Source organism: Macaca mulatta, chromosome 16 (assembly GCF_049350105.2).
Source record: "Macaca mulatta isolate MMU2019108-1 chromosome 16, T2T-MMU8v2.0, whole genome shotgun sequence".
Lineage (NCBI taxonomy): Eukaryota > Metazoa > Chordata > Mammalia > Primates > Cercopithecidae > Macaca > Macaca mulatta.
In genome coordinates this window covers 67840661-67857686 of record NC_133421.1, presented here as the reverse complement: position 1 = coordinate 67857686, position 17026 = coordinate 67840661, and the positions used below count along the sequence as shown (strand labels likewise).

General features: G+C 44.3%; 1 protein-coding gene across 17 annotated transcripts in view; it reads right to left on the bottom strand.

Moving 5' to 3' along the window:
• DHX8 (DEAH-box helicase 8) overlaps window positions 1–17026 on the bottom strand; it is a 94625-nt gene that overhangs the window by 17959 nt on the left and 59640 nt on the right. For 15 of the 17 annotated variants that reach the window (XM_077971826.1, XM_077971817.1, XM_015119815.3 and 12 more), the window contains 10 exons: window positions 16628–16772; window positions 16331–16534; window positions 13369–13456; window positions 10346–10443; window positions 9203–9350; window positions 4388–4569; window positions 2018–2212; window positions 1527–1712; window positions 1194–1404; window positions 702–883 (listed from right to left, as the gene is read on the bottom strand). In XM_077971826.1, the coding sequence (XP_077827952.1) occupies window positions 702–883; window positions 1194–1404; window positions 1527–1712; window positions 2018–2212; window positions 4388–4569; window positions 9203–9350; window positions 10346–10443; window positions 13369–13456; window positions 16331–16534; window positions 16628–16772 (1639 nt within the window). Of the gene's footprint in view, window positions 1–701; window positions 884–1193; window positions 1405–1526; window positions 1713–2017; window positions 2213–4387; window positions 4570–9183; window positions 9351–10345; window positions 10444–13368; window positions 13457–16330; window positions 16535–16627; window positions 16773–17026 lie in introns of all 17 variants that reach the window. The other 2 variants (XM_077971822.1, XM_077971816.1) reach the window with 1 other exon arrangement.

The window sequence follows — 17026 nt, the reverse complement described above, 5'->3', positions numbered from 1 at the left end:
GGTGATAGAGTGAGACCCCATCTCAAAAAAAAAAAAAAAAAAAAAGAAAAAAAAAAGGTGTGGGGTGGGGGAGTTAATTGAAAGGTATGTAAACTATATCTCAATAAAACTGTTATTAAAAATATACCTATATCCATCTGTCTCCTTTCCTATTGTCTCATACACACAGTCATATACTTGGTTCCAGCCACTGGAACTATGCCATTCCCTGAACTGGCCCCTCTTGCTCGCCTCTAGGCCATCATAGACAGTTCTGTGTCCTCAGAATGCTTGTCCCCTTGCCTTTCATGAGTTCTCCAGGACTACCTTAGATCCTTATTTCTCCTAAGAAGACAGGGTTGGGTGCTCCCACCTGGGTATCCAAGCATGAGTGGCATTTTCACACTATATGCTGAAAGTCTGTTGACTGGGGATGCCCCATAGCAGACAGAGGCCTGTTCTCACAATGCAGCTCCCATGTATAGCCCAAAGCCTGGTAGATGCTCAAAAAATATTTGTCAAATGAAGAAGAAGAGGAAGAAGAGGAAGAAGACGAGAGGTCACATACTAGGCCCTCATTCCTAAACAAATTGTTTGGACCAGTCTCTAAAACCTAACAAACAAGACTTACATACACCTGAAGCAATCCCTACTATGGCTGGCAGGTTGCACACAACACATGGTTTCAGGGCACATGGAAGCTTCATTTTTGCCCATGTTACCTTTCTGCTGCCTGGTGGAGCTGGGTCAAAGATTCGGGTCTGCATCTCACTGGGAAGAGCAGAGTACACTGGGAGGATAATTAACTCTGGAACATCAGGTCCCAGGGATTTCATTCTTTCATACAGGATCTCACAAGCAGTATCAATTTCTTCCTGACCAGTCAGGAAGACCAGGATATCACCTACGAGCAGAATAGAGCATTCATTTACTTTCTAACTGTGTGTGTATGTTCTATACAAAGGCTATGGTGATATTAATAAAACTTCAAATAACAGAACATACACATTCATATTCTGACCAGTAAGTAAACAATAGACAAACCAGTAAAAAAACAATTTATATATGACATTATAACCACCACCATTTCAAACATACAAGCCTGAGGCTTGCAGAGAGATGAATATTTAGAAGGTGTTTTTAAAAAGATTAGCAAAAAAGAACCACATGAGGACTTTTGGGCTAAGAGAGAAAAAATTGCTTTTTCCCTTTACCTGGTGGCTCTGTTAAATGGATCTGCATAACAGTAATCAGGCTGGCATCCAAATAATCTGTCTCAGGTTCCTTTGTGTACAGTATTTCCACTGGATATGTTCGACCTGGGATGGTGAAAATGGGAGCTTCATAGAAGTATTGAGAAAACTTCACTGCATCCAAGGTGGCTGAGGTGACAATCAGCTTCATGTCCTGCCGTTTCTGAACTGTCTAAAGAGAAATATTATGTGGCTTACTGAAAAGGACCACCCAAAAAGACACAGATACTCAAATCCAACTCCCAGAATTCAGTTTCCAACAGGTAGAGGGGTCATTGAAGAGCATCTAGTTACCTTTTTCAACAATCCAAAGAGCACATCAGTGTGAATTGTCCTCTCGTGCGCTTCGTCCAACATGATGATCGCATACTGAGTGAGGTCAGGGTCAATCAAGCACTCTCTAAGCAACATCCCATCTGTCATGTACTTGATGACTGTTTCAGGGCTAGTGCAGTCCTCAAATCGAATAGTGTAGCCCACCTAAAGCAGAAGAGAAGGGGAAAACCTAGGATACAAATGTCTCCTCTTCCCAATCACCAGAGAAGATTTCAGCCCAGTCACTGTTACTCACAATCTTAATAATTTAATCAAGATGTACAGTAATTTCCTTATAGTAAGGTATGTCTTAGACTATACTCTCAACAGACTGATTATGACAGTGGGAACCCTCTCTCCCTCAGGAGAAACCTGAAAAAAGGCAGTATTATTAATATTTCCATTTGATAGGTTAAGAGATCTGGGCCTTTGTTTCTGGTATTTTTAGAGTGACTCCACTATCTACTTACCTCTTGGCCTAAGCAACAACCAAACTCCTCCGACACTCTTTTGGCCACTGACATAGCTGCCACTCTTCTGGGCTGGGTACACCCAATCTTGCCCCTGGAAGTGTAGCCTGCCTCTGCCAGGTACTGGGTGATCTGCGTTGTCTTTCCAGATCCTGTCTCACCAATAACAATCAGGATCTGATTGTCATGGACGGCCTGAAAGCAACAGAATATAAATATTGTCATTAAAATCTGCCAGAATATACATATGGTCATTAAACAGAATACAAATATGATCATTAAAATCTACATTACTCTGGAATAAAATAATTAATGACTACATTCTAACACCAAAGAAAAGGGGGATGTACCCATATGGTTAAAGAAGTCAACAATAAGTTTAAAAGATAAATAAAAAGTGTTCCTTTCCCCTGTAACTCCCAAATTTCTAGTATCTTTCCCCAAAAATTATTTCTTATTTCTACATTGTTTGTAACACCCAAGGATTACAATCAACTGTGGTTCTATGGATATAGGACTAGTCAAATAAACCACAGCCTATCCAAATAATAGAAAAGGCTTTTTTTCTTTCTTTCTTTTTTTTTGTTTGAGATGAAGTCTCACTGTGTCGCCCATGCTGGAGTGCAGTGGCATGATCTCAGCTCCTTGCAACCTCCACCTCCCGGATTCAAGTGATTCTCCTGCCTCAGCCTCCCAAGTAAATGGGACTGCAGGCACCCATCAGCACGCCCGGCTAATTTTTGTATTTTCAGTAGAGATAGGGTTTCACCATGTTGGCCAGACTGGTCTTGAACTCCTGACCTCAGGTGATCTGCCTGCCTTGGCCTCCCAAAGTGCTGGGATTACAGGCATGAGCCACTATACCTGGCCTGGCATTTTTTTTTTTTTTTAAATAAGGCCAGGCGCAGTGGCTCAAGCACTTTGGGAGGCCGAGGAGGGAAGATTGCTTGAGTCCAGGAGTTCAAGACTAGCCTGGACAATATAGTGAGACCACATCTCTACAAAAATACAAAAAACTGGCTAAGCATGATGGTGCATGCCTTGCAGTCCCAGTTACTTGGGAGGCTGAAGTGGGAAGATCACTTGAGACCAGGAGGTAGAGGCTGCAGTGAGCTGAGATCATGCCACTGTACTCCAGCCTGCACAAAGCGAGACTCTGTCACACACACGCACACACACACACATACACACACACAAAATTTCTGAGATATACCATTAAGTGGAAAAAGCAAGATGTAGAACAGTGTATATATCACTGTCACCTATAAACACATATAGTATGCTTATAAAATGTGTGCGTGTGTGCATATATTTGTACTTGTTTTATACATATAAGATATTGTTGAAAGGATTCACTGGAAACTAGTAAACCTGATTACCTCAAGGAAGGCTCAGTGGTCTTAAAATCGGAATTCCAGAATATAGAGTACCAAAGCAAAGGCCTTGCCCATGTGAGTTTATTGGCTGAGTATCCTCGTTTTTAATTACTGACCAGAGCTGTTGGTCCATGCAACACAACACTCTGCCCACCTGGAACTTTTCTAGGGTCCCCAGGAAAAAGAAAATATACAGACATATACATACATATGTGTGTCTATACACGCACACACACAAATATTTGTGATACAGGGTCTCACTCTGTCGCCTAGGCTGGAGTGCAGTGGTGTGATTGCAGTTCACTGTGGCCTCGACCTCTCAGGCTCAAGCAATCCTCTTATCTCAGCCTCCCGAGTGGCTGGGACTACAGGCATGGACTACCACACCCAGGTAAATTTTTTTTTTTTTTTTTATTAGACAGAGTCTCACTCTGTAGCCAGGCTGGAGTGCAGCAGCACAATCTCAGCTCACTGCAACCTCCGATTCCCTGATTCAAGCGATTCTCCTGCCTCAGCCTCCTGAATAGCTGGGATTACAGGCATGCGCCACCATGCCCAGCTAATTTTTTGTATTTTTCGTAGAGACGGGGTTTCACCATGTTGGCTAGGATGGCCTCGAACTCCTGAACTCGTGATCTGCCCACCCTGTCCTCCCAAAGTGCTGGATTACAGACGTCAGCCACCACGCCCCGCCAAATTTTTTATTTTTGTAGAGACAGGTCTCCCTATGTTGCCCAGGCTGGTTTCAGACTCCTAGGCTCAAGTGATCCTCCTGCGCCTTGGCCTCCAATGTGCTGGGATTATAGGCATGCACTACCGTGCTCGGCCCCATTTTTTAAAAAAGTATTTAGAAAGTTTTCTCCTTATTTCTTAACCCTTTTGGATGAGCCACTTCAAGGAGGCACATATTTGTCCTGTTAGTTTCAATTTTAAAATATCCCTCTTTTAGAAAACAACCCTACTGCCCACCAATACATCATAAAAGTCTTCTCACCTGGACCAACTGCTCCTTCAGTTTGTAGATTGGCAGGCTCTCCCTTTGCTCAAGGATTGACATCTGGGTCTTTTTCCCGTAAGAGGCTTTATTGCCCCCAAAGGCATGCTTCTTCCACTCGGGAATATCATTGGGCATCATCCCAATACCCCGCATGTTGGCAGCAATCTGTCTGCCTTCCGCTGGAAAGGAAAACAGGCAACTTAGGATTGTCCTCAAGCTACCTCAAGATGTGCCAGAGAAAAAAATAAAATGGCAGGTGGGCACTGAACATGGAGCATCTCTATTCAGTGACCCGTGATCAAAAGTACTCAAAGAAACAAATTAATGTGAAAAAAAGAATACAGAAGGGGCAGCAGGGAGTGGGAAACAGACTGTAACAAGTGGTGCTACACACCTGTGATGTCAGAAAAAAGGTTAGCTGAGAGAAGTGAAGACCTGATTGACACTGGAATTTTTTTTTTTTTTAGGTAGGGTCTTGCTCTGTCATCCAAGTGGGTGGGAGTGCAGTGGCACAATCCTGGCTCATTGCGGCCCCGACCTCCAGGGCTCAAGCGATCCTCCTGCCTCATTTTTAAATGTTTTTTGAAGAGAAGAGGTCACTCTATGTTGCCAGGCTGGTCTCAAACTCCTGGGCTAAAGCAATCCATCCATCTCACCCTCCCAAAGTAATGGAATTACAGATGTGGCCACCATGCCCAGCACTCTCCCCTTTTTAAATAACTGCTACATTGAGATGTAATTCACAAACCATGTCACACTTTTCTTTCTTTCTTTTTTTTTTTTTGAGACAGGGTCTTGCTCTGTTGCCCAGGCTGGAGTGTAGTGGCGCAATCATGGCTCACTGCAGCCTCAGATTCCTGGGCTCAAGAAATCCTCTCTCCTTGGCCTCCCAAAGTGCTGGGATTATAGGTGTGAGTCACCAAGCCTGGCCTCCTTGTCACTCTTTTTAAGTGTTTAACTCAGTGTTTTACTGTATATTCATAAAGCTGTACAACTATCCCCACTATCTAATTTTAGAACATTTTCATCATCCCCAAAAAAACTCCGTACCCATTAGCAGTTACTCCCCATTCCTCCCTTTTCCTTCCCCTTGGCAACCATTAGTCTACTTTCTATATCTACGGGTTTACCTATTCTGGATATTTCTGTTGTGGTCTGTTGTGCCTGGCTTCTCTCAGATTAATTTTTTCTTTTTTTTGACAGGGTCTGGTTCCCAGCAGGTTGGAGTGCAGTGGCGAGATCTCAGCTCAGCAACCTCTACCTCCTGGGCTCAAGCAATCCTCCCATGTTAGCCTCCTGAGTAGCTGGGACTACACGTGCATGTCACCACACCTGGCTAATTTTTTTTTTTTTTGAGATGGAGTTTCGCTCTTGTTGCCCAGGCTGGAGTACAATGGCGTGATCTTGGTTCACTGCAACCTCCACCTCCTAGGTTCAAGCGATTCTCCAGCCTCAGCCTCCCCAGTAGCTGGGATTACAGCTGCGCTCCACCATGTCTATTAATTTTTCTATTTTTAGTAGAGATGGGGTTTCACTATGTTGGCCAGGCTGGTCTCAAACTTCTGACCTCAGGTGATCCACCTGCCCCAGCCTCCCCAACTGCTGGGATTACAGGCTTGAGCCACCACGCCCGGCCTAATTTTTGTATTTTTTGCAGAGACGGGGTTTCACCACATTGCCCAGCCTGGTTTCAAATTTCTGGACTCAAGCGATCTGCCCACCTCAGCCTCCCAAAGTGCTGGGATTACAGGTGTGAGCCACCTTGCCCGGACCTAGCTTATATTTTCAAGGTTCACCTTGGAATTGTGGCTTGAGGAGCAAAAAAAAAATGAGCAGAATTTTAGTGGCTCTCTAGAATATGCAAACATTTTACAAATTTGATGCCAAAAGCTGGCTATGAAAAAATACTTGTGCCTACTAACTAAATAAGTGAGCTTTGGCAGAGGTCAAAGGAGGGTCACGAAGAACATTTCACTAAAGGGTAAAAGGGAATGAATGGGTTTATTCTGAGGAAATGGAAGATGATATTGTTAAACAATGAATGAATATTTCCAACCTTCTACTTTAAATCTAATATTTTGGTTTTTATTTTTGTTGTTTCTAAAAATTTAATTTTAAAATGGAGACAAGGGCTGGGCACGGTGGCTCACCAGTAATCCCAGCACTTTGGGAGGCTGAGGCGGGCAAGATCACTGGAGGTCAGGAGTTCGAGACCAGCCTGATCAACATGTGAAACCCTGTCTCTACCAAAAATACAAAAAAAATTACTCGGGCATGGTGGCGGGGGCCTGTAGTCCCAGTTACTTGGGAGGCTGAGGCAGGAGAATCGCTTGAACCTGGGAGGCAGAGGTTGCAGTGAGCCGAGACTGCGCCACTGCACTCCAGCTAGGGCAACACAGTGAGACTCCATCTCAAAATAAAATAAAATAACATAACATAAAATACATAACATTAACAACATAAAATAAAATAAAATAAAATAAAATAAAATAAAATAAAATAAAATAAAAAAGAGACAAGGTCTTACTAGGTTGCCCAGACTGGTCTTGAACTCCTGGCCTCAAGCAATTTTCCAGCCTCAGCCTCCCAAAGTGTTGGAATTACAGGCATGAGCCATCATGTCGAACCTAATCTAATATTTAAATCTTTATTACATGCAGCCAAACTGATATCTAAATTAACACAATTCTCAAACTTCTGTCTCCAGCCCAGACCTCTATTCTGAGCTCTCATACTCAATTCTACACTGGATACCTCAACCTAAGATGTCCTCTAGTTGTCTCAGATACAAGTCCAAAACGGAATTCACCATCTTTCCCCACAAACCCATTTCTCCTCCGGTGTTCCCATCATTCATCCTAGTGCTCATGCCAGAAACCTGGAAGTTATCTTTGACCATTCCTGATACCCCACATTCAACGAATCACTTTTCTCAAGTACATCCCTCCTCTTTGCTACCTCCATGTTCAAGCCACCATCCTCTCTCTTCTGAATTATTAGAAAAGCTTCCTAAATCATCACATGTGCCCCATCCAACTCATTCTGCAGGGCAGCCTGAATCATCCTTTGGAAATGCAACTCTGGTCATACCATGTGCCAGCTGAGAACTTTCAACATCTGGCCAGATGCGGTGGCATCTTGTAATCTCAGCAATTTGGGAGGTCGAGGTGAGTGGATCACCTGAGGTTGCGAGTTCGAGACCAGCCTGACCAACATGGAGAAACCTCATCTCTACTAAAAATACAAAAAATTAGCTAGGCGTGGTGGTGCATGCTTGTAATCCCAGCTACTTGGGAGGCTGAGGCAGGAGAATCGCTTGAACCAGGGAGGTGGAGGTTGCAGTGAGACGAGATTATGCCACTGCACTCTAGCCTAGGCAACAAGAGCAAAACTCCATCTCAAAACCAAAAACAACAGCAACAACAAAATAACTTTTCAACATCTCCCAGTGCTGTAAGAATTGAACCCAGATTCCTAATGCCACCTACAAAGCCCTGGTCCAATGCTCTTATCTCATCCCCTACCAATGCCCCTTGCTCTCTCTATTCCATCCACACAGGCTTCCTTTCAGTTCCTTCTTTCCCACCCCACAAACCCAACACGGGCTACTCCTCAGGCTGGAACACACCTCCCAACCTCCATCCCACCCCCACTTGACAGACTGAGTCCCATTTATCCTTTGGGTCTCAATTTCCCCAGGGAAGTGACCAACCACAGTCAATTACACTGCCTGTACTTCTTCACATAGCACTGATCATAATTTAATTATTTGGTAATTATTTAATTAACATCAATTTCCCCGACTAAGCTGTAGTGTCTAAAAGCAGGGGTCGTATCTGTTTAATTCACATCTGTATCTCCAATTGCCAAACACAAATTAAATTAGTAAGTATTTGTTATGACTACATATAGTAATTAAAATTTCTGCACAAAAAAATATATGAAAAAGGAAGTTTCAAAGCTGTATTATCTCTAGAATAAATTTTTTTTTTTTTTTGAGATGGAGTCTCACTCTGTCGCCAGGCTGGAGTGCAGCGGCACAATCTCAGCTCACTACAACCTCCACCTACAGGGTTCAAGCGATTCTCCTGCCTCAGTCTCCTGAGTAGCTGGGACTACAGGCATACACCACCATGCCCGGATAATTTTTTGTATTTTTAGTAGAGACGGGGTTTCACCATGTTGGCCAGGATGGTCTCGATTTCCTGACCTCGTGATCCACCTGCCTTGGTCTCCCAAAGTGCTGGGATTACAGGTGTGAACCACCGTGCCCGGCTATAGTAAAATTTTTAAAGTTATTCAGAAGAAAAACTCAGTCTAATGATTTGACCATGGCTATTAAAACATTTTTGGTTTTAAACATGTGTTTAAGAAAAAAAACCAAACATGCTCTAACTGAAGTGAAAAACCAAGGGTAAATTATTTTTTTGAGACGGAGTGTCATTCTATCACCCAGGATGGAGTACACTGGCCTGATCTCAGCTCACTGCAACTTCCACCCCTGGGTTCAAGCGATTCTCCTGCCTCAGCCTCCTGAGTAGCTGGGATTACACATGTATGCTACCACGCCCGGCTAATTTTTGTATTTTTGTAGTAGAGGCGGGGTTTCACCATGTTGGCCAGCTTGGTCTTGAACTCCTGACCTCAGGTGATCCACCTGTCTTGGCCTCCCAAAGTGCTGGGATTACAGGCATGAGCCACCACCCCCCACCCAAGGATAAATTTTTAGTGTGTGCTGGGAGTGACCCCTCCCTGTGCTCTGGAAGGCTCAGATTTTTAAACAAGGTCCGTACACCCCTCCAAGGGTCCTACCATCAGGCAGAGGGTCAACCCAGTGTTTGTTGAGTCCCATGGGAATAGAATCCATCTCAGCTTCCCGCTGGGCCTGCTTAAGTTCCCGCCTTTCTTTGGCCAAGGCACTCTGCATCATTGCTGCTTGGGAGAGGGAGCCATCTGGGTTCTGGTGCAACAGAAGAAAAAACGACAGGGATTAAATGTCCATGAAATAAAATGTAGATGTTAAGCCCCTGTAAACTAAAACATGGGAACACATCTGGAATAAAGTTCCTATCAGTGTAACAGACTATACGAAAGAAATGGATACACCGTAGCACATTCAGATAAAATGAACAAGGACAATAATAAATCATTGAAGGAATTGAATGTTTAGTTTGAAAATGAGAATCCCAAAAGAGATAGGAATGATGTGCTACCTTTAAATGTATGAAGGACATAAGAAAGGGATAAGAATTTTTCTGTATGACCCCGGGAACCAAAATTAAGACCAATGTGGACACTTCAGTGAGCGAGGTTTCAGGTCTGCCTAAAGAAGAAGTAGGGATCAGATTCATCTCATGATGAAAGGTACCTCCTTAAGGGCTGGTGAATTCCCTGTCACTAACAATGTCATGCAGCTATGAGATGACCACATGAGAAGAACACTACAGAAGAATCGTATGTGTGGATTACAAGCATTACATATGTGCTGGGCTGGGAGACCTTTAAGATACCCTTTTCCATACCTAAAATTTTTACCGTTCTATAGATTCTGGTTTAGATTCCCTTCACAGCTCTGCCCTCCCCAACACCCAGTGCTACAGCTTTCTATGGTGGCCAGCCCTAACTGCTCAAGTAAATTCTTCAAAATTGCCTTTAAATCTGCAAGATTCAAGACCTAAGGAAACCATACAAAGGCAATGATGGTAGATTAAGCATTCCTATCTATCTCTGCTTCCACCCAAAATACACAAAAGGAGCACAAAAGAATAAAACAGGCAAAAGCAATAAAGCCAACCCAACCTCCATTTAAAACAAAATTATTCTAGACCCTGGCTAACAGCCAATAATACTTTATGTGGCCTAAATTCTACTTACGCAGATCTAATAACCTGACCCGTTACTTTAGAAAAAGAAGTCCACTTGACATTTCCAGGTTGAAGGTTCAGAAGTTCTCACCTTGACGATTTTAATGGGGCTCATGTCCATGCTTTGCTTAGTGTGTCCTCTCAGGAATGGAGGCTCTTCCTCAACCAATTCAATCTCAAGGTCCTCATCTAAAAGTCCCCCCAAAAGAAGAATTAGCCATAAACAAGAGAGAATAACAATTTTCAACAAAACAATTAATTTCCATAGACACCAACAATCTTTATCAAAAACAGCTTCCCCTGGTGGGGTGTGGGGGTCATGCCTGTAACTTCAGCACTTTGGGAGGCCAAGGCAGGAGGATCACTTGAGGTCAAGAGTTTGATATCAGCCTGGTCAACATAGTGAAACTCCATCTCTACTAGAAATCCAAAAATTATCCCAGCTTGGTGGTGGGCACCTGTAGTCCCAGCTACTTGGGAGGCTAAGGCAGGAAAATAGCTTGCACCCAGGAGGCAGAGGTTGCAGTGAGCTGAGATCAAGCCATTGCACTCCAGCCTGGGTGACAGAGTGAGACTCTGTCTTTTAAAAAAAAAAAAAAAAAAAAAAAAAGGCCGGGTGCAGTGGCTCTCACCTGTAATCCCAGCACTTTGGGAGACAAGGTAGGTGGATCACCTGAGGTCAGGAGTTCCGGACCAGCTTGGCCAACATGGTGAAACCCCATCTCTACTAAAAATACAAAAAAATTAGCTGGGCATGATGGCACACACCTGTACTCCCAGCTACTTGGGAGGCTGAGGCAGGAGGATCACTTGAACCCAGGAGGCGGAGGTTTCAGTAAGCCAAGACTGCGCTACTGCACTTCAGCCTGGGCAACGAGAATGAAACCCCGTCTCAAAAAAAAAAAGCTTCCCAGGTCAAAGGATGGCAATACAAGTAAAACTCTAACCTAGGTGACTATTCCCCCTACCACCAGCCATTTCTAGGGCATTTGTGCTCCAGTCCAACAACTGATCAGACCTACTTTCGAAAGAAGTTAAACCTGTGAGAAAATACTCTCCTGACATTCTAAATGGTACTAAGGCATTTGCCACCCAACTTCATTATGGAATAATTCTTTTTTATTTTTTATTTTTTTTTATTTTTTTTTGAGACGGAGTCTTGCTCTGTCGCCCAGGCTGGAGTGCAGTGGCCGGATCTCAGCTCACTGCAAGCTCCGCCTCCCGGGTTTGCGCCATTCTCCTGCCTCAGCCTCCTGAGTAGCTGGGACTACAGGCGCCCGCCACCTCGCCCGGCTATTTTTTTGTATTTTTTAGTAGAGACGGGGTTTCACTGTATTAGCCAGGATGGTCTCGATCTCCTGACCTCGTGATCCACCCGTCTCGGCCTCCCAAAGTGCTGGGATTATAGGCTTGAGCCACCGCGCCCGGCTTTTTAAATTTTTATTTATTTTTATTTTTTTTTGATTATGGAATAATTTTTAACCCATAATAAATTTGCAAAAAATTAAGTTGGACAATTGAACAACACCAGGCGGAACTTGCTTACACTTATGGCAGAAGTATAAATGGTACAGAAACCAATAGAAAACAATTTGGAACTGCCCAGTAAAGTCAAACACACACATTTCTTACTACCCAGTAATTTTTAAGACAGGGTCTTCCTCTGTTGCCCAGGCTACAGCACAGCAGCATGACCACGGCTCACTACACCCTCGACCTCCCAGGCTCAAGCAACCTTCCCACTTCAGCCTCCCCAATGGCTGGGAGTACAGGCACATATCACTATACCTGGCTAATTTTTTTTTTTTTGTAAAGATAGGGCATAGCTATGTTGCCAGGGCTGGTCTCAAACTCCTAGACTCAAGCAATCCTATCATCTCAGTCAGCCTCCCAAAGTGCTGGGATTACAGGGCTGAGCCATGACACTTGGCCTACCCAGTCTATGTATTTAGGAAAAAAAAATAATGTTTTGCACATAAGCACTGAGAGACAATATAGCAATTTCAAAATACTATTATTCACAAAGATTAACCAAAAACCAAGAAACAACTCATATGTCCATCAAAAGTAAAATGGATAAATTATAGACAATTTATATATACTCTAAAGCAATGAAAATGGATAAAATACCACTATAAATATCATCATAAATATAAAAAATATGTAAGTCAAAAAAAAAGAAAAATGAGTTAAGTTCAAAAATAGGCAACACAACATAATGTTTAGGAATAGATATGTAGATAGTAAAACTAAAGAAAAGCAAGGGAGTAATTAACACAAATATGAGATGGTGGTTACTCCTAGGAGGACGAAAGAAGATCTAAATAGAGGGGAGCACATAAGGGCTTCAGAAGTGCTTGTAAAATTCTACTTCTTAAGCTGGGTGGCGAGCACGTTGGTGCTCACTTACTATTATAATTTAAATTATAGAATTCTATTATAAGACTTCATAATTTCAAAAAAGTCATTATGGGCTGAGTTAAAAGTTGTTTCCAGGGCAACTCAGAGGTAATCTAGGTGGATCCAGGATTTTCAGAATAATTACCAAGAATATGAGATCAAATTTACACCCAAAAATACAATTATAACTTTTTATAACCTGAAAGCTTTTTTTTTTTTTATAGATAGAGTCTCGCTCTGTCACTCAGGCTGGAATGCAGTGGCGTGATCTCAGCTCACTGCAACCTCCATCTCCTGGGTTCAAGCAATTCTCCTGCCTCAGACTCCTGAATAGCTGGGACTACAGCTGTGCGCCACTACACCCAGCTAATCTTTGTATTTTTTTAGTAGAGACAGGGTTTCACCACCTTGGCCAGGCTTACCTGGGCTCAGGTGATCTGCTGGCCTCGGCCTCCCAAAGTGCTGGGATTACAGGCATGAGCCACCACGCCTGGCCGAGAGATTATTATAAGCAACAAGTATAATAATACATAAGCACTTGTCAGAAAAATGAACTTCTTGCTTCCATCATGGTGAGATCCTTTTTTTTGAGAGATGAGTAGTGAGATCCAAAGAACAAGTGATTAATAGCCACTGGGTTAAACTACAAGCAAATCACCCAATCCAATGGCTCAACTTGCCAATTATCCTTCTCAATCCAACTGGACTAGTTACCTTCCTCATCATCCACCTTAGGGAGAATGCCAGTCTCTTCATCAAAGTCTGGAAACTCTTCTTTGGAAAGGACATTGGCAGCAATCATCTAGCCAAAGAAGAGAAGGCAGCATTTGTAACCTGCTAAGATCAAAACTTTTTTTGTTCTTTTTGTTTTGTTTTGTTTTGTTTTTTTGAGACAAGATCTTGCTCTGTCACCTAGGCTGAAGTGCAGTGACCTGATCAAAGCTCACTGCCACCTCAAACTCCTGGGCTCAACCAATCCTCCTACCTCAGCCTCCTGAATAGGTGAGACTACTGGCGCACACCATAATACCTGGCTAATTTTTAAATTTTTTCTAGAAATAGGGTCTCACTATTTGTCCAGGCTGGTCTCAAACTCCTGGCCTCAAGCAATCCTCCTGCCTTGGCCTCCCAAAGTGCTGAGATTACATGTGTCAGCCACATGCCCAGCCAAAACTCTTCTTTTCTAGGAGAGTTAATTACAGAGGTTTCATGTAAGAAACCCAGTTTTTTTCTCCTCTGACCCACGATGTCAGGACCTCAAATGTCCTATGTCCCGTTCCAGGGTTGGGGAGGTGGTTCTCCAACATGGCGCTGTAAAGTATAAGCTCAAAAGTATCATCTCCAAGAAGAGTTATCTGCTCTTCCCTTGTTTCCACAGCACTCTGGTACATTTATTATATAATATGTAGGCCAGACATAGCAGCTCATGCCTATAATCTCAACACTTTCGGAGGCTGAGACAAGAGAATCACTTGGAGCCCAGGAGTTTTTTGTTTGTTTGTTTTTTGAGACGGAGTCTTGGAGTCTCGCTCTGTCGCCCAGGCTGGAGTGCAGTGGCATGCTCTCGGCTCACTGCAAGCTCCGCCTCCCAGGTTCACGCCATTCTCCTGCCTCAACCTCCTGAGTAGCTGGGACTACAGGCGCCCACCACCACGCCCAGCTAATTTTTTGTATTTTTAGTAGAGACGGGGTTTCACCGTGTTAGCCAGGATGGTCTCGATCTCCTGACCTCGTGATCCGCCCGCCTTGGCCTCCCAAAGTGCTGGGATTACAGCCATGAGCCACCACGCCCGGCTAAGCCCAGGAGTTTAAGATAAGCCCCAGTAACACGGCAAGACTGTCTCTACAAAAAATTTAAAAATTAGCCAGGCATGGTGGCATGTGCCTGGGGTCTCAGCTAATTGGGAGGCTGAGGTGGGAGGATGGTTTGAGCCTGAAAGGTTGAGACTGCAGTGAGCCATGGTCACGCCAATGCACTCCAGCCTGGGCGACAGTGCAAGCAAGAACCTGTCTCAAAAATAAAGTAAAAAATACGTAACCCCTCACAATTATTTGTTTAGATCTGTCTCCTCTGCTGGACTTTGAGCTCCTTAAGCATAGGAACCATGACATATTCGTCTTTATAGCCCTAGCTATGCATGGTGCTTGACACACCACGGTTATGATATTTAGTGAAGAAAGATGAAAATAATAGGCTGGGCACAGTGGCTCACGCCTGTAATCCTAGCACTTTGGGAGGCAGAGGTGGGAGGATCACCTGAGGTCAGGAGTTCAAGACTAGCCTGGCCAACATGGTGAAATCCCGTCTCTACTAAAAATTCAAAAAAATTAGCCGGCGTGGTGGTGGTTGCCTGTAATCCCAGCTACTCAGAGGCTGAGGCACAAGAATCGCTTGAACCCAGGAGGCGGAGGTTGCAGTGAGCTGAGATCGCACTACTGTCCTCCAGCCTGGGTGACAGAGTAGGACTCTGTCTCAAAAAAAAGAAAAAAATAATGAAGACTTACATAGTAATTACCATATGCCAGGCACTAACCTAAGAGTTTCACTTTTTTTTTTTTCTTTTTGAGGCAGAGTCTTGTTCTGTCACCCAGGCTGGAGTGCAGTGGCATGATCTCAGCTCACTGTAACCTCCGCCTCTCGGGTTCAAGCAATTCTCTTGCCTCAGCATCCTGAGTAGCTGGGATTACAGGTGCGCACGACGACGCCCGCCTAATTTTTTGTAGTTTTAGTGTAGACAGGGTTTCACCACATTGGTCAGGCTGGTCTTGAACTCCTGACAGGTGTGAGCCACCATGCCCAGCGACTTTCACCTTTATTAACTCATTTAATCATCATACCACCAACGCTGGTCCTGTTTTATAGATGAGGGTACTGAGGCACGAGGTAGAGTAGCTTAGCTAAGGATTACACGGCTAGTAAGTGGCTGACATGGTTTGGCTGTGCCCCCACCCAAATCTCATCTTGAATTTTCACATGTGTGGGAGGGACCCAGTGGAAGGTAACTGAATCATGGAGGCAGCTCTTTCCCACACTGTTGTCATGATAGTAAGTCTCATGAGATCTGATGGTTTTAAAAAGGGGCATTTCCAGCCAGGCGCGGTGGCTCAAGCCTGTAATCCCAGCACTTTGGGAGGCCGAGACGGGTGGATCACGAAGTCAGGAGATCGAGACCATCCTGGTTAACACGGTGAAACTCCGTCTCTACTAAAAAATACAAAAAACTAGCCAGGCGAGGTGGTGGGCGCCTGTAGTCCCAGCTACTCGGGAGGCTGAGGCAGCAGAATGGCGTAAAACCCGGGAGGTGGAGCTTGCAGTGAGCTGAGATCCGGCCACTGCACTCCAGCCTGGGCGACAGGGCGAGATTCCGTCTCGAAAAAAAAAAAAGAGGGGGCATTTCCCTGCACAAACTCTCTTCTCTTGACTATTGCCATGTGAGATGTGCCTTTCACCTTCCTCCATGATTGTGAGACCTCCCCAACCACGTGGAATTCTAAGTCCAATAAACCTCTTTCTTTAGTAAATTGCCCAGTCTCAGGTACGTCTTTATCAGCAGTGTGAAAACAGATAAATACAGTGGCCAAAAATTATCCCAGGCCATCGTGCTCCAGGGCACAGCCCTAAGCACCATGCTACATACTGAATGACTATCTGGCCACGAAAACTAATGGCCCCAACCTGTTTGATCTCCCACTTCTCTGGGTCAGAGATTCGGGTGAGGCGCTTGCGTTCCAGTGAGTCGTCCTCTACTTCAGGGGCACTGACAAGGGACAGGTGAGTGGGTCTATCAGGATTCCGCATTGAGGTCTCCTCATTGGTCTCCCCGACAAGATTTCGCCGTCTATTTGGGTTTAGATCTTCTCCAGACTCTTGATCCACATCCTAAGGCACAAAAACAAGGAGGCCAGCTCACTTGCTGTCTTCTTCCATTCCCTTGGCCATCAGATGTAAGAAAAGGCTGACCATCTCACTTACCTTCATGCTCAGGCTGGTCTTGGTCCCAGTGAAGGAGAGCACTTTGACTTTGACCCTCTGGCCTTTGCTCACCACATCAGCTACATTGGCCACACGACCCTCCCGCCGGAGCTCAGAGATGTGCACCAGGCCTTCCCATCGCTTCCTGAGGGAGAGTCAGACACATCTGGAACATGATAAAAAATACTACCCCCCAACCAATTTCTACCCTTATTGGAACTAACAAAAGAAAATGGCCTCAAACTCAAGAGAAAAGTACCATGAAGGTGGTCAAACAATCAAATAGTGTTATCACTCTCTCCATGGGGAGACATGGGGTGTGGAAGCAAATTCTATCTGTCCCAACAAGCAAAGGACAGATCTCCTGAAGACAGAGAAAGGAATAAAAGGCTCTGTAAC